Source organism: Podarcis pityusensis, assembly GCF_964106645.2.
Source record: "Podarcis pityusensis genome assembly, chromosome: 6".
NCBI classification, from domain to species: domain Eukaryota; kingdom Metazoa; phylum Chordata; class Lepidosauria; order Squamata; family Lacertidae; genus Podarcis; species Podarcis pityusensis.
Genome location: NC_138030.1, coordinates 6,058,655 through 6,083,004, shown reverse-complemented (window position 1 = coordinate 6,083,004; position 24,350 = coordinate 6,058,655). Strand labels below are relative to the sequence as shown.

Sequence of the window (24,350 nt, the reverse complement as noted above, 5' to 3'; positions counted from 1 at the left end):
TCTCAAAGACTGTCACAGCCAGACCACACGTATTCCAGTCCAAACACACCCACACCTTGCGAGAGCTATTATGCCCCATAAATACCGTATTTTTTGCTCTATAAGACTCACCTTTTCCCTCCTAAAAAGTAAGGGGAAATGTGTGCGCGTCTTATGGAGCGAATGCAGGCTGCGCAGCTATCCCAGAAGCCAGAACAGCAAGAGGGATTGCTGCTTTCACTGCGCAGCGATCCCTCTTGCTGTTCTGGCTTCTGAGATTCAGAATATATATTTTTTCTTGGTTTTCCTCCTCCAAAAACTAGGTGCATCTGGTGCGTCTTATAGATCGAAAAATACGGTAAGTTTTTGTACTGTTTGGTTGCTCATTTCAACCGATTTAATCGAGTTTCTACTGGACAATGAACACTTGGGAAGCACGATGTTTAAAATATTAAAAAGCAACTCAAGCAAAACTATTGAAAAGACCCAGACTGTAACTGGTCCCAGAGCGGATGCTTCCCCTTGTAATATGTCACAGGCTCAATCCCCAGCACCTCCAGTTGAAGGACTTTAAGGATGAAGGATTGGGAAAAGACCCTTTGCTCAAACCATCACCATTAGACTAGACAGAGAAATGTGTCCAGGTCTGTAAAGGTGGTTTCATACATTCACTGGGACCTGGGTGGTGGTTTCAATGCTGAAATACCCTCAGAGCTACGCATGGCTTACCCTGGCTGTTGGGGCACTGCTACGAGCCTTGGCCAACAACCTCCTTGCTCTTTCGTATTCGTTATTTTCAGATTCCAACTTCACAGCAGCCAGCCAAATCTCCTCGCTGTTCGGGTTGGCCTGAATAATAACAGAAGGGCAGACAAATATACGTAAAGGAAAGCAGTGGTGGGCGTTAAAAGGATGTTGCTTCTTCGAGATCCACCAGCCCTGTTCTTGCTCTATTCCATTAGAGGTAGCAATTCATGTTCTTCACAGAGTGTGGTGCATGAAAGCCCAACACTACGCAGTCCTGTTGGCAGTTCAGGAATCAGATACCACCTTCTGATTTGCTCAGTGGAAGCTGCCAATGGATCTCTGATGGATGAGCTACAGTGCTGAAATGGCACTCACCAAACACGGGGTTTATTTATTTATTTCTCGTACCAATATCCCACCACTCCTCCCAGTGTGAGTGAGTGAGTGAGTGAGAGAGAGAGAAATGTGGGGCCACTACACACACACAAACAATTTTACAAAAATTAAGAAACATGTAATTTTCCTAATAATGATTTGCAAAACATGACAGGCCTCATCAAGGAGACACACAGAGTAATAATAATAATAATAATAATAATTATTATTATTATTATTTATTATTTATACCCCGCCCATCCGGCTTCCCCAGTCACTCTGGGCTGCTTCCAACAAAATATTAAAATACAGTAATGCATTAAACATTAAAAGCTTCCCTGAACAGGGCTGCCTTCAGATGTCTTCTAAAAGTCTGGTAGTTGTTGTTCTCTTTGACATCTGGTGGGAGGGCGTTCCACAGGGCGGGCACCACTGCTGAGAAGGCCCTCTGCCTGGTTCCCTGTAACTTGGCTTCTCGCAGTGAGGTAAGTGCCAGAAGGTCCTTGGTGCTGGACCTCAGTGTCCGGGCAGAACGATGGGGGTGGAGTCATAGACGCATGGCTCTCTGTTTTATGGCCCCACTCAACTTACATCACTTTTGCTTCAAATGGGACAAGGCAGCAATGCCAACCTCCTCTTTCCAATGGGAGCAGCGGAGGCAGCACTGTGGACTTTCCTTGTCTGAGCAGGCCAGCAACAAAGCAAACCCTCTTTCACACTTCCTTCAGGTTCCTTCCTTGGGAACCTCAAAGCGAACTGCTGCTGGCTCAGGCACTTTCCCTCCAGGCAAAGTGCTTTTAAACAAAGGCATTTAAACAAGCAAATGACTACTCAGAAATATTTGTCTGTCAGTCCTGAGAATTCATTAGCACACTCAAAACAGGGCTCTTCAAATAAAACAATCCGGCTGGCAGTTTGCCTATGAGCAGCAGAGTATGAAATATGTTCACTACTGGCTTCTGATCACCAGTTCTGGCACAGAAAACCACACAAGATCCAGGCTCAGTCCCCTGATGCCGTGGCCTTTGTCACACTAGAAGAGAGAAGTGGGCAGGTGCAATTTCTAATAGCGCAAACAAGTTCATCGAGATGTACAGGCAGCACTGGGGCAGACCTGAAAACAGCCACTTGCTTGGGGTGAGCAAAAATCTCCTCAAAGTGATCAAGCACAGATGCTTGTGTAAAATGGAGAAGAAATTAAAGTTCTCCCATGTCCTGCGTGACAGGCCCAACCCTCAAAAAATGGTGTTGACCTTTTGGCAAGGCTACCTTCATCCCTGTAATGTTGCAGGAAATGCTAAAACATGGTGGCACTCTGCGTGCGGAACTGACTCCCCAGAGGCCCACCTGCTGCCAACACAATAATCTGTTAGGTATCAAGCATTTTTCATTCCCCCAGAGCTTTTAATGCATTTTTTATTTTTTTGTATCTTTATCTCGTTTTTCTAAACCACTCTGCATGCTCCACTGAAGGGTGATATATAAATCTTTAAAATTCAACTGTTTCTTGCAAAAAGCAGTCACTGAGAAAGGCTGCTCAGGGCTGAAGCACTTGCGATAAAGATTAAGCAATATGCTTAATCTTTTATCCAAGTTTCCAAGAGACTTAATGAAAAGACCAAAATATTGGGTAAAGAAAAGTCAGGGTATTACAGCCAACATTTTATTCAAATATGAAGGGCACATAGTGGATTATCTGGATTCTGGTGATTAAGAAATTTCAGCTATAGGATCCCGCTGCATTTCGTTGTCATGGGACAAAATACAACCCCTCAACGCAGAGAACACTTCTTGCTTGTAGCATCACGTCTTGTCCCCATGATAATGGACACAGCGAAGGCCACGCAAAGAGATGCACACTCACCTGGAAAGCCAAAGCCAGGATACTCCTGGCGGCAGGGACGTCTCCAGCAAGCCATTTCGATTTGGCTCCCATGAGCCAGAGGACTTCGGCTTTGGGGCAGTGAGCCACGGCCCTCTGCAGGAGAGCCTCCAAGGATTCCCTGCAGGGACGAACAAGAGCACCAGTGACCCAGAACGCTGAGCTCCGCGTATTGTCAGCCAGTATTAGCCATTGCTACCGTCACAAGAGCCCAGAGCCATAACCTTTCCTCACTTATTTCATCAAGGAGGTCTCAGGAAATGCTGTACCACGACACAAACTGCTGCCCACTTAAAACTACAAAATCAGCTTCTGGAAAACACTCTCCAATGTGGTTCATTGGAAAAGGTGAGTAATAAGAAGCAGAGGATAGCTCGCACTTTCCAGAAGACACTGCCGATAAGCATCTTTCAAGCCATCTACTTAACATATTACGGATCACAGTACCCAATACTTCTTTAAAAAATGAATCTGTCAGATGGCAAAGGTGGCTGCTCACGAGTAACCAGGCAGGACTCCGACCTGTCTTTTACCGGTTTTATTTAGGTGCAAACTATTTATAGGGCAGAACCCGAAAGTTCATGTCTGCCTCAATCGCTAGCAGAATCCGGGAGTGCCTGTTTCCTGGACCTCCTCCAGCATAAAAGCCTTGTTACGCCCAGCCTTTTCCTTCCCTCTTTGCACTTTGGACTTCTGCACAGGGTGGGCGACGGAGGGGGCGTGCTTCCCTCCTGGCCGGCTTTGCCAGAAGTGGTGCTGAGGTTCCCACCAGCATCCTCTGGTCCTTTCACCTCTTCCCCACTAGAGGTGGGGTTTTCCTCATCACTCATCACCTGAAGAGGAACTGCTTCGCAAGATTTTCGGAGGCTCCCTGTAACACAACTGTCCCTCTGCCCCCCCCCCCCCCCCCAGTTCTGATGGCAGTTCCCTGACAAATCCTACGAGAAGGATCATGGAAGGATATTTCAGAGATCTTCCTCCTTAAATGGGATAGGCCTATCTACAAAAGGGGTTTCCCCTCCCAAGATGCAACAGGTGAAAGCAAACACACACCCTGCAAAAGTAACCATCATGATGAACTGGGATCAAGCAGGACCACGAATGTGACGTACCTGGTTCCATGATTCTTTTCGAAATAGGCTGCTCGCAACCACACACTTTTCTTGCTGGGGAAGACTTGTAAGGCGTAGGCATAGATTGCCCGGGCGCACTCAAGCGCATTGTGAGCGACGCACTGTGGGAACATGAGAACACAAAACTATTGGGGCTTCTGCGACAAAGAGCAAAGTTGGTCAACGTTTATGTATCTATCTTTTCATGACTTTTGTGTGTACATACTCAACAAAAGGGATTTCTGTGTATTAGTTTCTCTGTCAACCAGATGATGGTAAAGAGGGTTGATTTCCCCCACCTTGTATGCATGTGTGTGGATTCCAGTCCAGTTTAATAATTCAGAGTGATCATGGATCACTCTCATCATGCTGATCATTGTCCAGGATAACTGCCCCAGACTAAGAAGCAGTATCGCCTTGCGATTTGCCCTAAAATTGGATGCAATAGCCGCAGTGCAAAACCCACGAGAAAGGAGTGAGAATGTAGCAAATCTCCTCTTTACAAGGACTTCACGGAAGGGCATGTAGTCACATCTCAAGTTGCTTTTTTGGAATCCAGACACTTGGAAATGGTTGCGATGAGGCAGTTGATGCTGTGCTCAAAATAGGTCTATGTGTGAGAGAGTATGCATAACAAAAGAGCCCTCTAGGTTAAGAAATGAGAAACGCTTCTTAAACATATTTGCACCAGGTTACGCAGTCAAGTTCCACAAAATACACACATCAGAATACCAATGGAGTCAGTTTTTATTAGCTAGCACCATGGCCTTCAGGGAGGCTCAGATGCAGGCCAGCACAGCGTGGAGAAATAAAGTTACCACCAGCCACCGATCCTAGAAAGCCCACACCACTCACCTCTCTAGATTCACTATCCTGACCCATCAGTGCCACACATTAGGCAGCTGATCCAGGGTTAGCAAACTTTTGCACTTGGGATCTGAACTTACACTGTCGGCATCTTCCATCCAGGTGTGCTTCCGGTCCTCTTCCTCAATCCCGATCCCAATCACGGCTCTCATGATTGCCTGGCACGTCGCCACACTCCCAGCTTTATCACACTCCTCTGCATCCTAGAAGCAACATCACTACAATTAATGCCGGGCACGGGAAATTCGGGACTCGACAGTGAAGCAACAGCCAGTTTCTATAGTATTGTATGTTGAAAAGTTTACTTTTCCGCCATAGTGGTACCTATTTATCTACTTGCACTTTGATGTGCTAAACGGCGTTTCCGTGCGCCAGAAGCAGCTTAGTCATGCTGGCCACATGACCTGGAAAACTGTCTGCAGACAAACATCGGCTCCCTCGGCCAGTAAAGCGAGATGAGCGCCGCAACCCCAGAGTCATTTGCGACTGGACTTAACTGTCAGGGGTCCTTTACCTTTACGTTGAAAAGTTTGAATAAAAAATATTTTTTTTAAAAAAAAAAGTCCTGCTGTATTCGGTGGAGCTTCCTCCCAGGTAAGTGTAGATAGGATTATAGCCTCTTTTAAAAAACTAAAACAAAATCTACCTCTCCTCTTCCACAGCACTCCCTGTATCTCACCACAGTTACTCCTGGAAAGCATCTGGGATTTCTCCTGCCTTTTCCCACTCTATCCATCTTTGGCAGATGCCAGTCTGGAATACCTTAAGGTCCGATACATTTATTCCTGTCTGAGCTTTCGTAGACAAAATGGGAGACACTCAGACCTATGGAGAGATCTACTGAATGCCCCTCGAGCTATACCCACAGCATCCACCTTGAGCACATGTTACGGTGAAAAACAAGGTCATTCTTAAATAGGGTTTCCAAAGAGACAATCCAAAGCAGTACCTGAATCCATTGCTCCCGGTTTATTTCCACCCCGTTGGCCCTTAAGGAGGTGATGGCTCGGTCAATGATCTTCTCCACCATCTGAGTGTTCCCGTTGGCCTCCTCAAGTTTGGCAGCTGTGATCCAGATGTGCCTGTCTGTCGGAATGTTCTCACGGGCCTTGTTCAAGACTTTGCGGGCGTTCTCGTACGTTTCCAGCCTCGCTAGGGCAAGCCACAGCTGTATTGCAAGGGCAAAAAGGGTTGTCATTAAGGCAACAGAACTTATCACCATGCAGATTTAACAGCAGTTGATTCTCCAATGTCTGTTCTTTCTCTCTCCCCCCTTTTTTAAAAATAAAAAATGGATTACAAGAATAGCCAAAAGTGAAATAAAAAATGGAATTTATAAAAACAGCAAGAAAAAGTCCAAAAATTATTCACACCCCAGCTAACTAGTCTATCTCCAGCAAAATCTCACATAACATCTCAAGGATAGGAAGAGAAATATAAAAACCCATCAAACACTCAACTACCAGAACGTAACTAATTTGGTGTTTTGCTACATTCCACTGCCATAACCAATGCTTGCTAAGCAGCTTCAAACCCTGGTTGGAGTTACTGTGAGTAACCCTGGTGCTGACACGATACTTAACCAGAGCCAAGGCCTGCAGGGGGATTTGCACTAGAAAACGAAAATACAGGAGGAAGCACAAGCAAAACCAGAGCCTGCTCCACCACTCTTATGGCATGGTTAAGAGATTGCCTGTATTAAGTCTGCAATAGCACAATAAGCGTTTGAAAATTAAGATCTGTTTTAGAAGTTCAGATTTACGGATTACTGCTCATTTAACTTTTTGCAAGAGGATTGTATGACTGAAGCACATTCAAGGGGGGGGGGGAACTGCAGCAATAAAACTACTAGCACATCTGCAAAGCTAAGCAGGGTCTGGTATGGTTTCGAATCGGATGGGGGAAACCGCATGTTAACATTCCTGCATTGCAGGGGGTTAGAATAGAAGGCCCTTCCAAGTCTCTAATTCTATGATTCTGTTATTCCTCCTTCCTCTGCTCCCCTATGCCTGTCCAGTGGGTTGCATTTTACATTCGAAATGAGATCCATACAGAGGAGAAATCGCTAGGATTACATTTGTGTAATTAGAGGCTTCGACTGGATTTTAATGATGCAGCTTCGCCGAACTGAAGCATGCGCACTCATTATTTGAGAGTGGTAAAATAGGATGGGATAATTTTGATGGGAGTGAATTAAATTTGCAGTGGTAGCAAAAAAGAACTCTTCCCAGTAGCCATGGAAGTTGATCTCCCATCCAGTTCTCAGATGAATTTGAGAGATGGGGGGAACCTATCCTTTGTACTTCCCACTGCTAAACTGGGGAGTGGCAAGCAACAAACAAACCCCAGTTCATTTTCATTTGGGGGCCACTGTCTTCCCCGCCCTCAAATTCCACAGTTGTCATCTGAGATTTTTCATCCCAGTCTTATTACAAGACCACCCAGAGCACAGTCTGAAGCGGTGAATGGGAGGGATTTGCCAGCTTACTTCCACGCTGGTGGGGCAGCATTCCACAGCTCGGCTGAGCATTATCCTGGCATCCTCTGGCTCTTCCAGCTCCACAGCTGCTTTCCACAAGCGGACAGAGTTTGGAACATGCTCCAGTGCTAGAAAAGAGTAAAAGGAAAACAAAAGATCAGTTAGGTTGAAGGAGTCTTATCCAGAGTAGGCTGATGACCTGGAAACGATCACTAGAGCATTGCTTGCAGATTCACCACAAGGGGCAAAACCTCTGAAGAGTGCAGGTGAACTGCCAGTGATGACTGACAAAACTGTCAGTGGCATACTAGATTTGGGGAGTGGGAATATGCTGTCGTAAGAAAAGGGTGACTTGCCCTAACGGGGAGGAAAAATTATTTAGCTTCTATTTCTTCTGTAGCTTTGACGTTTTCTAAAATTCCATCTCCAGCTTTCTTACATTTAGACGGCAAAGTTATTATAGAATCAAATAGTGCAAGAGGCCGATTTGAATGACAGCTCAACTGTTCACCTTAGCAAGCATAATCTGAGGCTTCTTTTTTTTGCAAAAACCTCAAATCTTAACCTAATAATTCTGCAGAGGCTTCCTCTGTGACCAAATGCATACTTAAATCTCTTGTCTCCCTTACTTTTCTTTTTGGCCTTAACATCCTGCTTGAGGAAGAAGTTCTGTACAACTTGAAACGCTCAACAGCACATTGTGAATTTGGGCTGGTTCTAATAAAAGGCATTATTTTCCCCCTCTCACTTCCTGTTTGGAACATTTCTCTAAATGGACCCACACAACTAGCTGCTTTGCTTTTCAAAATAGTTGCGGGCAGTTTTAAAGGACACTCTTCCAAAAAGCAATCAATACCGTGCCCCTAAAACAGATTGTTTTGGAAAAGTTTTCTTAAAATGCTAAGGCCTGGCTTTAATAAAGAAAAAGCTGCTGAGCCCAAGGATGATTTTCTTCAGCAACCCAGGGCAGTCTCTCCCTCTGCTTATGAAAAGAGACTCTAAAAAGGCAATTTTAACCAAGCGCCTTTTCAGCAGACCTGCAGAACAGCGTTAGAAACTAAGATATGAAAGCTAAGAGCTAAATGGCACCTTAAACCTAGGTTATGGGCGCAACAACAGAACATCTAGGCACACTTTTTATAACAAGAAGACAAAGCTGAAAATGAATGAACTGCAACTAAAGTATTACCGTATTTTTCGCTCTTTGGGACGCACTTTTTCCCCTTCAAAAATGAAGGGGAAATGTGTGTGCGTCCTATGGAGCGAAGACGCCATAGCCCCGCGATCCTCTCCCGGCTGGAGAGGTGACGCACGGCTATGGCAGGAGCCTCTCCGCTGCGCCTTTCCGCTGCTCCCGACCCCTCTCGCTCTCCAGGCTTCCAAGTTGGCCGCCTGAACGCACCTTAAACGGCACCTTGTTTTAGAGCGGGAAAACAAGAGGGGGAAAGTTCTCCCCCTCTCTGCGCAGCGCCTCCTGCCGCTTCGCTGAAGGGGCGCTGGGCAGAGAGGGGGAGAATTTTTTTTTCTTGTTCTCCCCCCTCTAAAACAAAGTGCGTCCTATTGTCCAGTGCGTCCTATGGTGCGAAAAATACGGTATGTTCATTTGTCACATGGAGTAGTCCTTCCCCTGCCCACCCCCTCTAAACACTTTTAAGAGTGTATCTTCTCCAGTCTTCAGAAAGTAGCTGGAAGTGGGGAAGCAGAAAAGGTCCTCCTTTCCTTCCACTCTGCAGTTTTAATCTGAAATCTTAGGCGCAGCACTGCATTCAGAGCTCAGAAACTGCTTGTGCTATTGAAATTCCCTGTCGCAAAATGCGCCTAGAACAATGGGAGTTTCAAACACTACTGCAGAACCTCATGTCCAAGGTGGCAACAGAAAGAGTCCTCTTTCTTCCTGCATGTGGATAACCTAGAAAACTGAATGAAACGATTTTATGGGCAAAATCCCAATCTGCCTGAATGGGGTTTCCACCCTTTTGCTTGCCTCGGTGAATGTGCTATCACATCCGGGGAGCAGGATAAATAGCAATGCTTCCCTCCACCCATGGAGCTTCTGGTGGGGTGGGGGAGAAGAGAAAGAAACTCGTCCCCAGAATTCCCTGGCAATCCCTGCTCACCACCACCCAGCTCGTAAGGCTGGGAAGAAGGCTGGCGGGAGTGATTTGGCTCTTGTATCGTCATGATGTCCTGGGCACCTTAACTATAAAACAATCAAACCAGAACACTCCTTCCTACCAATTGCTGCTGAGCACTTCAGCTGTGTAGGCAGAACCAGGTCTGGCAACCAAAGCCAGACAAAAAAATCACAAGACCTTGGGACTAAAGCTTTCAACTTCCACAAATCTGTATCTTCTTCATGGAAAATGATATACTCCGTGTAACAACATAGCACACATTTAGTTGTGGGAGGGGGGAGTGGCTCCATGTCTCCCCTTGCCCTCCTACCATGATGTTTAGCAATGCATACAAACACATGGGACAACCGTAACTTCTCTTGCTCCAGGAAACAGAACTCATTGAAGCAAGCTGAGGCAGGGAAACTTTCAAAACGAAGATGTCTCATCACACTTTTTTACATTGCTGAATGTAGAGAGGGGAAGAGAAAGAGACGAGGGGCTGCCATCTACAGCAGCAGTCACTAACTCATGTCACTACAGCCCCATGAGACACCGGATGCAACTCTGAATGCAGAGGCATGGATGCATTAATTACACTAATGGTGGCGATGGATGCATTGTTAATTATGCATGGTGGGGGAAGTATGGCCCACAACTTGGATTATTACGTATTAATTGCCCAACCCTTCCTCAAAAGAAATTCAGGGTGGCATAAATAGGACGGTTATCGTATCAACCACCCTGTGAGATAGTTATGGGCAAAGAAAAAGTGAGCTTACTGGCTGAACAAGTACTTGGATCAAGGGGTCTTTAGTTGTCGATCCTTAGAATCCAAAAACTCTCTTTTCCCAGGAAGGAAAGACAACCAGAAGCTGGGAAGAAAGGCTGGTTAACTAGGGGAATTTGCCTCTGCTGAGCCTCACGGTGAGACAATATGGAAAGATCAAGTCCAGTTGGTCAGACCAGCAAACATGCCTAATCTAGCAGCTTTTATGGGACTCAAGAGGTATTCTGGTCACCAGATCAAAGAGCTATTGCAAGCTCAAGTCCTTACACTGGACATGCGACTTGCCCCATCCTTGTCTAGGAGGCAGCCAGTTAGATCAGAAAGGTGGAACACAATCCTCTATGCTGAATTCATTTCTGTAGCACCCAGGTTAAAAACATCACATGAGAACCACACACCACTTCCAACCACGTGCATCAAGTGTGTACTCTCAAAATGTGTTCCAACTTTGTGCACTCTGCCTCTTCCAGATCACCTGGTTACACAGGGATTGAAGGTGGATGGGGAAAAAGCTGAGCACAATTCAGAGCTAGATCATTTGCTGCTTAACCTTAAAGTAAGACCATTAAAAGAAGAAGAAAATGGGGTATCTTTCATTTTCCTTCTAACTGGAGTGTGGTGATATTCTCCCTTTAAGACTAGCATGCGGGTTGTGTGGCAATTCGTTAGAAATGCTAGAATAATGAGCTTAAACACAGCTGTCTCTCATTAAGGCCTCAATGCCAGTATCGAACGGTAATCACAGACACATGATGGGAGCAGGTGCTGATTTATTTGGGCGGAAAGGGTGAACTCCCATAGTCAGCGTTCCCTTAAAAATGGGATTGGGGTGAGCATAAGCAGTTCTCTGATCATGGAAGGTCAGCGCCTGTTCAGACCTTAGAAGGCATTTTGCCTCAGCCTACTAAGATTTATATGTAAGTGTCAGCTAGCTAGATAATATAGTTTTGTTATTTTTTAGCCTTGAGCAGTCTTAATTTGTGTAATTGTTTGAAGCTTTTCCTTTTTACAGACTTTGGCTTTTAATAAAGTTTATTATACAGTGGTACCTCGGGTTACATACGCTTCTGGTTACATACGCTTCAGGTTACAGATGCCGCTAACCCAGAAATAGTACCTCGGGTTAAGAACTTTGCTTCAGGATGAGAACAGAAATCGTGCCCCAGTGGTGCGGTAGCAGCAGGAGGCCCCATTAGCTAAAGTGGTCTTCAGGTTAAGAACAGTTTCAGGTTAAGAACGGACCTCCGGAACGAATTAAGTACTTAACCTGAGGTACCACTGTAAGCCTTTACGGAAATTGGTCTTGCTTGGGTTTCTGAACCTCCTGATCTTGACTACGCTTTTTGAAGTGGGTCATTCATCACAACTGGTCTTTCACACATGCGGCAGAAAAAGCCGGGTGAGGAGACAGAAGAGTTGCAAGAGACTGGTGCCTTGATGCACTAAGAAACAAAACCTTCTCAAAACATCGAGCTGGTGCTGGCTCTTTAATTACACCCACAGCAGCCCGCAAGAGATAATGATTGCATCTTCCTCAGGCTCTGAGGCAGCAAAGGATGCTTCCTGGAAATTTACTGCGACAACATTCTGACTAGTTGGATGTTTGCCGTCCTTCATCATGTTTATAGTCGCAGCAGGGGGTTTTCTCCAAGCACTTCTCTAAATGCTGGATGACAGGCCCTGGTGTTCCGAAACACTACCCAGTAGAAACCGGCATGTTCTTGCAGTGAGAGGATTCAATTCCCACACATCAGGAAGAATGCCTCACATACTGTGGCTTTATCACATATGCCCAAATAACACTAAATGAATACCCGATCCAGAGACCACCCTTACTACTCTCACCTGCCATCAAGACACAAAGCACCCGCTTTTGAGTAACTCATCGCACGGCTAGGCTGACATTTACATGGCCTAACCAGATGGCCTTTCAACCACAGGTGAACACTCCACATGGAGACAAGGTGCCAGTTTTGGGGATAAAAGACCTGTAAAAGCAGGTCCAGCCCATGTGGCTAAGTCACTTCTAATTTCTCCAAGCCGCTGAAGAGCAACTTACAGAATGCGGAAAAGCAGCTTCAAGCAGAAAGGTTAGCATTTCATAAGACTCTGTTAACTCCTGAGAGCAATGGAAGCTTAAGGTTCAGCACAATATTTAGAGGGAATAAAATACAACTTGAGGTTCCCCTCCCCCACTGCCTTTGGGGTGAAAAGTAAGAATTTACTAGCGTTCTATGTAAATACGTACTTACGTAGGCCAAAATTTTCTGGTAGAAAATAGGAGTGTATATGTTAACTAATTACAAAAGGTTTAAAAGTTTGGTCTTTGTATATTCTCCTTTCAAGCGCCAATCTATAACCAGAGGGCTACACGTTCACCCACTATAGTTGCTTCCAGCAAGCTCAGCGCAGCAGAAGCAAACTCATGCTTTCCAAGTTCCAAGGGGCAGGCGGCACCTTTGGCTTTGGATACGGGCCGTGCCGAGTAGCAGAGATTAGACACCCCACAACTACCACCATCCTACCACCCTGAAGGGACAAAGATGGTATTGAACCAGGACTATCTGTGGATCCCCAGCTGCAATCATCATGACAGCTTTTTTAAAAAGACTCTACGTGTCTATCTTGTTCAAGGGGCCATCTAGGTTGTGCGTTATGACTGCCTGCTTCCATCCCTTACTTCCAAGGGGCCTTCTATCAAACCACCGAGACAAAAAAGAGCCAGCAGATGAAAGCACAATGAATCAGGAGAGTCACCTGGCATCAAAAAAATTAAAGCAGGTGTCAGGTGAGCTACCCCAGAGATGAAATTCAAAAGGTCCTCTCCCTACCTGGCACCCAACATCCTTCCGAAGAATGGAGCAAACAGAGGAGAGCCTCCAGTTAATGATCTTGGTGACTCGAGCAGAGTTGTGTGGGGTAAAAACAGTCTAACAAGGACCCGGGGCATAAGTTTTAAAAAGGCAAGTACTTTTCCGTCCAACGCTTTTTTGAGGTGAGCTTGGAAACAGGCCAGGAGTCAAGGCATGTGTTTCAATACAGGCGAGATGCAGTCCCCTTGCTCAGTCCTAGTAAATAGCCCAGCAGCTGCACCCTGAACTAAACGTAATTTCCAAACTTGTCTTCAAAGGCAGCACCCTGCAGCACTTCAAAGGCAGCTCTCTCTCTCTCACCTTTCCGAAGGACACGCTTCTTTGCTCGGATGTCAGTCTCCAGCTCTGCTGCTCTGATGTAAATCCGGACTGACTGTGGAAGGTGGCGAACGGCCTGGGCAACCACAGCCTTAGCAGTATCCCCCGGCTGCAAGCGGGCAGCTTCCAACCAGACATCTTCACTCTGTGGAAACCAGGAGAAAGAGACACTGGATTGCAATTTAAGCAACGGATGGAGAAGGTTAGGCTCAAAGTGGGCCTCCGGGCCTCTACCTGGCCTGTGTGACCCTTCCTATGCCTTCTCCCCAAGTCACACTCTTCACTGGCCCTGCTCTGTCTGCACCACCCTAGAGTCTTTTGTCTGGCTGGAACAGGTTGTTTACTTGCAATAATGCCTCTTGCTTGCCATTTCTCCAAACTAAGAAGTCCCAAATGCGGCAGGCTTTCTACATAGGGGATTTGCTTTATCCCCTTGATCATTTCACCGGCCCTTTCCTGAACCTTTTCAAACTGTACTCCACATGCGGTCGCACCATAAATTTGCATAATAGGCATTACGATGTTGGAATATATATTTTTACGCTTTCCCAAAATATTTATTTATTCAAAGTGATTTTCTTCCCACTCTTCAGATAAAGAAGAGGGGGGGAAAAGGCTTCCAAAGCAGCTTACAGCAATCAGTAAAAATTCAGTCCCTGCCTACAGGCTTACAATCTAGAAGTCAGGACACAAAAGGCACGGGGTCGTGCAGGGAGGAGGAAAAAAGCAAACACGGGCATTTGTTCTTGTCAGTAGCACCAGAGGCCTGTGTGTGCTGGCTCTGACCAATGGAATGAATCCGAAATTCTTTTGAAAACTAGATTCTGGAAGAAGGATGGAATTATACAGTTCAATATGTACAGTGGTGCCTCGCAAGACGAAATTAATCCATTCCGCGAGTCTCTTCGTCTAGCGGTTTTTTTGTCTTGCGAAGCAACCCTATTAGCAGCTTAGCGGATTAGCGCTATTAGCGGTTTAGTGGCTATTAAAGGCTTAGCGGCTTAGCTGCTAAAAGGCTATTAGCGGCTTAGCGGCTTAGAAAAAGGGGGGAAAGCGAAAAAAATCTCAAGACTCGCAAGACATTTTCGTCTTGCGAAGCAAGCCCATAGGGAAAATCGTCCTGCGAAGCGCATCGAAAAACGGAAAACCCTTTCGTCTAGCGGGTTTTCCGTCTTGCGAGGCATTCGTCTTGCGGGGCACCACTGTACTGGCATAATTCATTCAGGTGGCAGTATTCTAGATTCCCTGATCGTAACATTCTGTACTGGCAGTTTTATTTTCAGTTCCTTTTCCACTTATCCCTAGCATGGATTTGCCCTTTCCACTGCCGTCGCACATTGGGTCCACATCTTCATCAAACTAAACAAGACCACAATAATTTGCAGAGTTCTCTTTCATGCCCTCCAACCCCCGTCTTTTCCTGTCATGAACCAAGGACAAGGAATCTATGGCCCTCTATATATTGCTGGACTCCCAGCTCCCATCAGCCCAAGCAGCATGGCCAGTGGTCTGGGATGATGGGACCTGGCGCTCCAACAACATCTGGAAGGCTACAGCTTCCCTACCCCTGCCATAATCCGAATAGCCCCAAACACATTTTGCCTTGGTAGCAGAGCCAGTGCAGAAGGTGGCACAAAGTGGAGGAAAGCAGAAAGTAAAGATGTGTCAAGCAGAGCAAAATATTTAATAAGCAGAAAGGAGAACGAGGGCCCAGAAAGCAGGATGGGGAACCTCAAATCACAATGCTTAAGGTGTTTGCCTAATCACCACTGACATTTCCCCAGAGCATGTAAAAGCAGCTGTTAAGTTAGAGCCACAACGCTCCTTTTCCCAAGTGGATTAAAAAAAATAAAATCGCACCAGATCAGAAGAATCTTTATTTGCATCAGCCACGGGCCATAGCAGTAAAATAAAATGTACTGAAATAGAGATAAAAACTTAACCATACAAAAAACATTTTGGAGGTTTACATCAATAATCAAATAATAGATCTTATTCTAATTGCCCCTGCTAAAATGTTGGCAGTTTTTGCTGTCACCTGGTTATCTTGATCTGCTAGAAGAAAGGACACAGTAGCAATGGTTGAGCGTCCCGACGTGGACAATAGAGGGATAATAACCTAACTCCTCAAATCTTTATAAAGAGTGCAAGCAGAAGCACATGAGCCACTGACTCAGAACTGCCAATCTCCACATGGAAATAACCGATTATCCAACGGAATTTTTTTGAAATCAACCCTCAAGTACAGCCGAAGGCAATGTATTCAATCTTGCTGAAGTGAAAGTGTGTCTGTATTTTGGAACTGTTAAATTTTGCAAATAGGGTGCCAACGTGTCAAAATGACTAGGTGGGAAATAATTTCCTTACCGTGGCCAAATTATTCTGTTGCTCAGTATGATATAGGCACTGTCTAATTAAATTATTTGCTTTACTGAAATCCTGTGTTAATAACTGTTGTGGTGATAAGCCAGAAAATTAAAGCTTTTCGTTGACAATTCTAGTCCAAGCACTCTCATAACAATCTTGCACTACTAAGGGTAGTAGACCAGCAAATGGAAAACTTCAATGGAGCAAACCCGCCTGGGAGCTCCCTAGTGCCTCCAATCCCGGTGGCGTGCACTGGCAATGTCAAACAGCTGACAGGGGCTGTCAGTAAGCTCCTATTCCCATTGCCAAGAAGCAACTGGGAGCACACTTCAAGCTCCCCATTCTGCCTCTACAGTTGTGTTTTAACCTAGGTAAAAAAAGGGTAAAGGACTCCTGGATGGTTAAGTCCAGTCAAAGGCGACTCTGGGGTTGTGGCGCTCATCTCGCTTTCAGGCCAAGGGAACCAGCATTTGTCCACAGACAGCTTTACGGGTCATGTGACCAGCACGACTAAGCTGATTTGGCACAACAGAGCACCGTGACAGAAGCCAGAGCGCACGGAAACGCCGTTTACCTTCCCGCCGCAGCAGTACCTATTTATCTACTTGCACTGGTATGTTTTCGAACTGCTAGATTGGCAGGAGCTGGGACAGAGCAAGCTCACGCGGGGATTCAAACCGCCAACCTTCCAATCAGCAAGCCCAAGAGACTCGGTGGTTTAGGCCAAAGTACCACCCACGTCCCCCTGTCTTTACCTATGCCATGTCCAATATCACATATGACATCAGGTGTGGGGCTGGGGGGGGGGGTGTAGCTTGGGGTAAACAGCCTCATGGGCCAAACTAGGCCTACAGTGGTGAAGGGTTCCCGCCACCACCTTAAGTCACAGTGATCAAGAGAATTTATTTTGTGTGCAAAGTGACAAGAAACCAGCGCAGGTACTTAAGGAGGAGTCCTGGAAAATGGAATGCTCACCTTGGGACACATTTCTGTCCCTTTCATGATAAGGTTCCGTGCTACCTGCAGTTTTCCGGTCACCTCTTCCAAGCGTGCAGACGCAATCCAGGCTGGTGGGTGGTGAGGGTTTGTCTCCCGCACAGACTTCAGAAGCAAACGGGCTTTCTTGATGTCACTGGCAAGGGGAGGAAATGAACCGAGAATAACTTGGCATGCTTCTACATCACACCAATTCACCGACACTACAGACTTCTCCTGGGTAATAAATGTCATCATATGGCAAAGGTATAAAAGTGGTGAGGACAGAACAGGGCCCACGGTTTGTGGGGAAGGTTACAGGAATGAAGCAAAGGAACAAAGGAAGCGAGCTAGCAAGCAGAGTCTGGAAGATGGTGGAATGGATAGGAGATTTTTAAAAATTTCCTGCGAGAACAAAGACAAGGGGCTAGAGGAGAAAGAGGCACGGGTGTGGATTGAAGCAAACTAAGGGAGTGGTATATGTTCACATGTATTATTATCTACCTGATTTGCCAATCTGTAAGAGTCAAAGATGCTCTCTTGGAGGCAAACCAAGTAGAGGCAACTTGAGAGTGTGCAAGCAGGATCTGCCTATGCGCTGGAACCAACTTCTGGGAAACCTGCACATCCCACTTTAGTCAACTCTGCCCCATTAAGCAATGGCCAAACAGGACCTACGGGACACACACAGTCCTTTGAACCCTTGCTTCTGGAAACAGGATGGGGGGGTTGACGTTCTGTCAGGTACCTCCCACCTTAGTGGTTTCTACATTCTGTGTCACAAACAAAGGCTGGACCCTGAACCATGTGCAGATCACTCAAAGCAAAGGGGCCTTCTTGCACCAAGGGTGGGAACCTATGGCGCTCCCGATGTTGCTGGAGTACAGGTTCCATCATTCCTGATTGTTAGCTATGCTGTCTGGGGCAGATGGGAGCTGTAGTTCAACAACATCCAGCTGGAGGGCCACAGGCTCACCAACCCAGCTCTCATGACGAGAAAATCTAATAGCCAAATCAGTGCACCCACTGACTTACTTGATATCTCCACCGTGTGTGGGAATCATAGAATTCAAATCGGTGAGGTAGCCCTTGGGATCCACCACCGTTTGGCCACTCACAGAGTCAGACACCTGGAGATGTAAACCCAATGATTAATCAAGTGTTTGATCACCATCATCATTTTATTTGTATGGTGTCTTTCCATAGTTAAAACCATGCTCAGGGCGGCTTACAACATGACAAGATTTACACAATCACAAACATAACAAAAACCATAAACAAATAAAAAGCGTCAAAAAGCACACAACCAAACTGAAACAATTTCTGCATAAATTATAATAAGATCTAAAAACAAAGGTGCAAAAATTAGTATCATTAACAACGACAAAAACCCAAACAAAACACTCTAGACAATAACACAGCCCAAGAGGTTTTTCAACAGCTGTTGTAGCTGGAGTCAATCAAGGCCCTGCCCTCCCAAGCCAGGTAGGGAAAAGGCCAGCAAGGCAGGGAGCAGGTCTTCCAGGATCCACTGCCAAGATGGTCTCTGGCCTCTTCAGCAGGCCCAGATTTTGTAGCCAGCGTCATTAAAGTTTATCACTCAAGCCTCACTAACATGCACACAAACAACAGACTTAAAAGAAACTCAGAAAATAAGATCACTTTGTTGTGCAGAATTGGGAAACCTTCCCTACACTCTTTGTTCCAACAACCCTATATTTGGGGTTGGGGTTGGGGTTGGGGAGTATAACCCTGAAAAATAACCTCTCAATGGCAAGCACTCACTTTTCTGGATGCCAAAGCTGACAGTTCTAAGGCCCAATTTCGTTCGTCAGGTTCAATAAGCAACAAAAATCCGCTTTGTTCCTTGATGCTTACCTGGCTGAGTCGCATGTCCATCAAGGTGTTCCTAGCTTGGCCAATCTTCCTCATGTCCAGCTCACCTGTCCCAGGAGTCATCAGCCCAGGTGTCATTCCTCCTGGATAAGGTGTGTTTAAGCCCCCCGGAAAGGGAGTATTCAGCCCACCAAATTGCTGTTTTTTTAAAAAAGGAAGGGGCAAAACCAAATAAGTTAAAGTCTCTAGTGCAAAAAGAACACCCAAGTCTCCACCATAATCTTAGCCATCAGTTTTAGTGGGAGGGGAGGGGACTCTCATCTTTGTGGTAAGTGGGTTGTGTACAGGATTATATACTGCCAGGGCTCACTACAAAATGATGGTCACCAACGGCAACAGAAAGCTTTGCTGTCACTGTACTACTGCCTCCATGATCAGGGCTTTAGTTTTCTCACTTGTACTAGAGAAAGTAAAGCAGGACACCAGAACATATCACTGGGGTGAAGGCTAAAACATGACAGAATGTTGGAAACTGGCTTTTACACAGACATATTTTGCTGCATTAGCAGAAACTAGTCAACTAGCTATATATTAAAGATAATTTGACTGAAGGGTTAGCGAACTTTCTAAGCTTATCCTTATATATCAGACAGGAAGTTGGAACCATGATATCCACTTAGAAGCAACACTGATTCCACACAAAACCTTCCCACAATCACCCAAGGTGGCTCATTGCTATTGATGGAATGTAATTTATAGAATGTAATTTAAAGAATGTCATAAAAACTCACCATAAGACACATCTAGAAAAGCAGAAACAAACAAAATGGTAAAACTTTCTGTGATATGTTCCTACCTCCACACTAGCAAATAGCCTTTCGAAACAGACGAGCAGTATGAAAACAGAGGAACATTGATGAACCTCTTGGGAAAGATCATTCCACAGAACTGGGCCAACAATATGAGGATTTTTTTTCAATCAGGGGAGCATACAAATAAACAATACCCCACCTGAAATCCGAAAAGGTAGGCCTGCAAAAGCTGCAGCACATGATCTTTCTGATCACACTGAGGATTTGAAGGGAACTGGCTCTCCTCCCTTCATAGGTTGCCCAAACCCAGACAGTGTCCAGATTAAAATGTTGGATTCACAAAGGTGGATGGAATTAAGAATTCAATGTAAATAATGTCCCTGACCTGCAGCAGCCAGTTCCTTTCCATTCCCATCAGCAGAGGAATGTTTATAGGCATTAACATTAAAGTTGCTCCGACAATTTTTATGCAGTCTGGTGTGACTTTAATGATTACACAAATAATGAGCCATATGATGGAAGAGTATCCACAGTTTACAGCACAGTCTGCTGTGCATGAAGCACATACAGTGGTACCTCGGGTTAAGTACTTTATTCGTTCCGGAGATCCGTTCTTAACCTAAAGCACGACTTTAGCTAATGGGGCCTCCCGCTGCCGCTGCGCCGCCGGAGCATGATTTCTGTTCTCATCCTGAAGCAAAGTTCTTAACCCGAGGTACTATTTCTGGGTTAGCGGAGACTGTAACCTGAAGGGTATGTAACCCAAGATACCACTGTATTTTATTTTTTCCCCTTCCCCCTCCCTATAAATTCTAATTGTTATTGAGACAAAATGTTTTTTTACTTATGATCACCAATCTAAACAATAAAACTTTACTATACATTATTTCCTATCTGTAATAACTTTGGTATAAACACCTTGTCGCAACTTTGTTAATATACTCGGAATGTTTGCCCGAGTGCCTATTGTTGTTTTATCTTTTATTTTAATTTTATGTAATTGTTGCATGTCACATGCTCTAATGCAAACAAAGACAGCTCTCAATGCAACCAAGTTAAACAGTTTAAAGATGAAAATGAACAAAAACTATGTTACAAAAGAAACCTCTCTCAGGTGGACCTGTACCCCTCCCCCGCTTTCTCACCGTTTGCCGGGGATCCACGGATGTGTGATTCTCGCCTGACTGCAAGTGCTTTGCAAAGAAACTGTCAGGAACAGGAGTCAGTTTCTCATAACGTGGATTCCTTTGGCGTTTGTTCCTTGCATCACCAACTTCAGGGATACTAAGCCACTCTTCCTCAGTGACCTCAGCTAGTTTTCTCTACAAAAAATGCAGACAACATAATTACAGTGCCATAGTTGAAATCAGTGTGTCACTGAAATACAGTTTTGATTTCTCCCTCTTTTTCATCCGCAACTTCTTAAAAGTTATTCGTGGTGTGTGAATGAGGAATAGACACTCCAAGTGGTCTGGAGAGTCAGTACCTGAACCCAGGTCTCCCAAGCTGAAGTCCTATGTTATTCACTGGTCCACTTTGATTTAATAACTGATATCCAACACATACTACACAAACATTTTTCTGATCCCCCTCCTCCCCAACGTAATTTTCTGATTTCACCTTTGGAGAACACACACACACATTTTTCTCTCCTTACTTTCAGATCTGAGAACTGCTGCTGAATTTTTGGCCGTTCCATTCGGTACTTTTCAATCTCTTCTTTCTCACGCTGTTCTCTAAAAAATAAAAAAAGCACAGGAGTCAACCATGCAGGCACCCATTCCTATTTCCAAAAGGGAGATAGCAAGTACTTTTAATACTTCAGGACCCCATGTTCAGGCCAAACATATAACCAGAGAAGCAACAGGCAAGGTTCCAGTGCAGAGGCCCCAGATACAACCAGCATTTATCTCAATGCTGAAAAAAATCACCTCCTACCTTCTCTCTTTTCTCCTTTCATCCATCCTTTTATCCAAAGCAGCGTAAATCGCATCAGCTTCCTCATCATCTTTCTCATAAGGTCCACTGGAGAACAGACTTCCAGCATATCCATTGAACTGCGAATGACAAAAAGGTAGTGTTAACTGCAAGAACCCCGTTATCCACTAAGCACACCCCACAGAACCACAGCTAGTAAGAGTAGACAGGCTAAAGGGGGGCAATGGTCTGAGCACAATGTAGCTTTATGTGTACATTGCCATTAATGTCCATCAAGACAGTAAGGCCAAAGATGCATCACCTCATCGTAATTGGTGTCGTTCAGATCTTCATCGTCGTCATCCGCAGCCTGGTTTTTCTTCATCTGGTCCCCAACGGTCCTCTTCCCTGGCGGAGCATGGCGGTCATCCACAGGGTCATTTGCATCCCGAGCAGGGCCAATGTCCGAGCGGGTAGTGAAACCTGTAGCACTAGACAGAAGAAAGCAGCCAGTTCAGTATGAGGGATTTCGGACAAGGGACTGGGCACCAGTCCTTCAAATTCAGAAACCCTGCTCCAAGTCCTACCTAAACCCAGACTTGCAAATAACCCCTCAATTGTAGCAAGGGAGAATAGTCCCTGGATGCTCAGGAAGCAAAACATCTGCAAATTTTAAAAGCTAATCTTTACTTTCCAAGGTTACCAGTGTGCCTTAAATGATATATAACTTTTATCACCTTTTTTATCACGCTAGGACATATTTCTTTTTTTCTTTTTTATAAAGTTTTTTATTAAGAATTTCAACATAATATATCAAAACATATCATATTCATTATTTTTCCCCCTTTTCCCCCACTCCCCATCAAACCCTGCCTCCCCCCGCAGAGTCTTCCCTCAGCTCCTCTCTGATTTCTCAACACATGTTATTCTCTGCATATTATAAAATTATATAAATCCTTATATTATCTATCTAGCATGTTATCAATCAATAAATTTGTGTATGTTTATTCAAAACCTGCCAAGGAGTCCAGTTCATTTTGTTGTCTTTTTAAAACATTAGGACATCTTTCAAGTGCGTACATATACTGAATATAAAATACTGAAGCAGGTCTTCAGTGAGTGTCTAAACCTGCACAATATTGGCACCCAGAGAATCACAGAATTGTAGAGTTGGAAGAGACCCTCAAGGGCCATCTAGTCCAACCCCCCCCCCCCCTGCAATGCAGGAATCTCAACTCAAGCATTCATAACAGATGACCATCCTATACTGGCATACCTCTGTGTCTGAGACTGAAAATATCCCAAGAAATCTGCTGACTTTTGCTGCTGTGGTGCTTTTCGTTGCAACCAATGTTAACATGTCAGAATAAAAAAATAAATAGATATCCAATATGGATTTTCAAACAAAAACCTATCCAGGGAAGCAGACCTGAGTCACCGTCCTCTGACACAAACACATGGCTTTGTTTTTGAACATTTTCCTGCACTGGGGCACAATGGAGTTGGCTGAGTCAGTGTTAAAATAAACTTCCTAGGTTGCAAAGCGTATCTGAGCTTTGTGGGGGAAGAGGAGACACAACACCCTTCTCCCAAAAGCAGGGTTATAAATGCAAAAAATTAAAACATACATAAATAGACTTTCCAAAAAATGAAAGGCAAATACATTAGTAGTAGTAACAATAATAATACAGTAATAATAAAGCCACAGGGTGAGTTTATTATTATTATTTATTAAATTTGTATACCACCCTTCATCCACAGCTCTCATGGATGTTGACAATATATTTTCATTATTTCCTTATCTTTCCTAATTTGCCAATTTTTAAAAATGGGGGGAAAAGAGTACTATTCAGGGAAGGGTGCAGTTTCCTTTCACAGAATCAGAGAGTTGGAAGGGACCCCTGAGGGTCATCTAGTACAGCCCCCCTGAAATGCAGGAAGGCAAAAAGAACTCTGCACATGCTCCAGGCGTCGGGCCATTGAAGCCTTTCAAAGGCTACACAGACACGCCTTGCTCTGAGGAGGATATCACCCTGCCTATGGGTACAATCGGGAAGCAAAAAGAAACTCTGCACATGCTCTAGGCGTCGGGCCCTTGAAGCCTTTTAAAGGCCCCACGCAAACACGCGCGCCTTGGTCTGCGGAGAAGGCACTCTGCGTATGGTCAGAGGCACCTTCCACGCGCAACGTGGGCACCTCAGAGCCGAGCAAAGAAACGCTGCAAGGGCGGGGAGGGAAAGGCCTGACCCGAGGAGGGCCCACGCGAGGAGGCCTCGAGGAGGCAGCCGGGCCGAGGCCCACCCGCCGCCGCCGCCGCCGCCCAACTCCAGCGCCCGGCCTTGGCCCACTCACCCTCGGCCCAGGCCCGGCACGTAGCCCAGCGGCGCGGGCATCCCCAAGAAGGGCTTCTTCTTCCTGTTCATGGTGCCCGTCAGAGAAGCCGTCAGGCCCGAAGCGCTGCCGCCTCCGCCGCCGCCGCCACCGCCACCCCCGGAGCTCGCCGCGCTGGAGCCCGCCGGAGCCGAGGCCCCGGAGGCCGACGAGGAGGCCGACGAAGACGAAGAAGCGGCCGCGGCAGCCATGATGGCGGCTGAGGAGACGACGCGGCGGGAGGCGAGCGAGAAGAGGGCGGCGAGGAGGCCGGGCCTAGCCGGTCCTGCTCCGCCTCCCTCGCGGAGGGGCGGCCTCAGGTAGGCGGGCTCGCGGCTGCTTCTCCTCAGGCGGCGGGAGCCTCGCTGGGCCTCGGTCGCGTCGGGGAGACTCTGAGGGCGGGAAGGGAGGAAGGCGGCGCCGCGCGGAGAGGGAAGGAAGCCGGCGAGGGAAACAGGGCGGCGGCGCTGTTTTTTATTACTTAATTCATCGTCATTATTATTATTATTATTATTATTATTAGGCGCTTTATTTATT

At 45.8% G+C, this 24,350-nt stretch overlaps 1 protein-coding gene across 1 annotated transcript in view; it reads right to left on the bottom strand.

Moving 5' to 3' along the window:
* The window catches only part of PRPF6 (pre-mRNA processing factor 6), a 33,079-nt gene extending 9,015 nt beyond the window's left edge, over positions 1-24,064 (bottom strand). The window contains exons 1-15 of the mRNA XM_081011078.1: positions 23,796-24,064; positions 21,766-21,934; positions 21,465-21,583; positions 21,184-21,262; positions 20,672-20,848; positions 18,757-18,912; positions 17,914-18,008; positions 16,879-17,035; positions 13,519-13,681; positions 7,451-7,569; positions 5,912-6,130; positions 5,043-5,165; positions 4,096-4,217; positions 2,966-3,104; positions 709-828 (exon numbers count right to left, since the gene is read on the bottom strand). Coding sequence (XP_080867204.1) covers positions 709-828; positions 2,966-3,104; positions 4,096-4,217; positions 5,043-5,165; positions 5,912-6,130; positions 7,451-7,569; positions 13,519-13,681; positions 16,879-17,035; positions 17,914-18,008; positions 18,757-18,912; positions 20,672-20,848; positions 21,184-21,262; positions 21,465-21,583; positions 21,766-21,934; positions 23,796-24,025 — 2,187 coding nt within the window. The 5' untranslated portion in view covers positions 24,026-24,064. The remainder of the gene's footprint in view (positions 1-708; positions 829-2,965; positions 3,105-4,095; positions 4,218-5,042; positions 5,166-5,911; positions 6,131-7,450; positions 7,570-13,518; positions 13,682-16,878; positions 17,036-17,913; positions 18,009-18,756; positions 18,913-20,671; positions 20,849-21,183; positions 21,263-21,464; positions 21,584-21,765; positions 21,935-23,795) is intronic.
* Between the last annotated feature and the right edge of the window lie 286 nt (positions 24,065-24,350).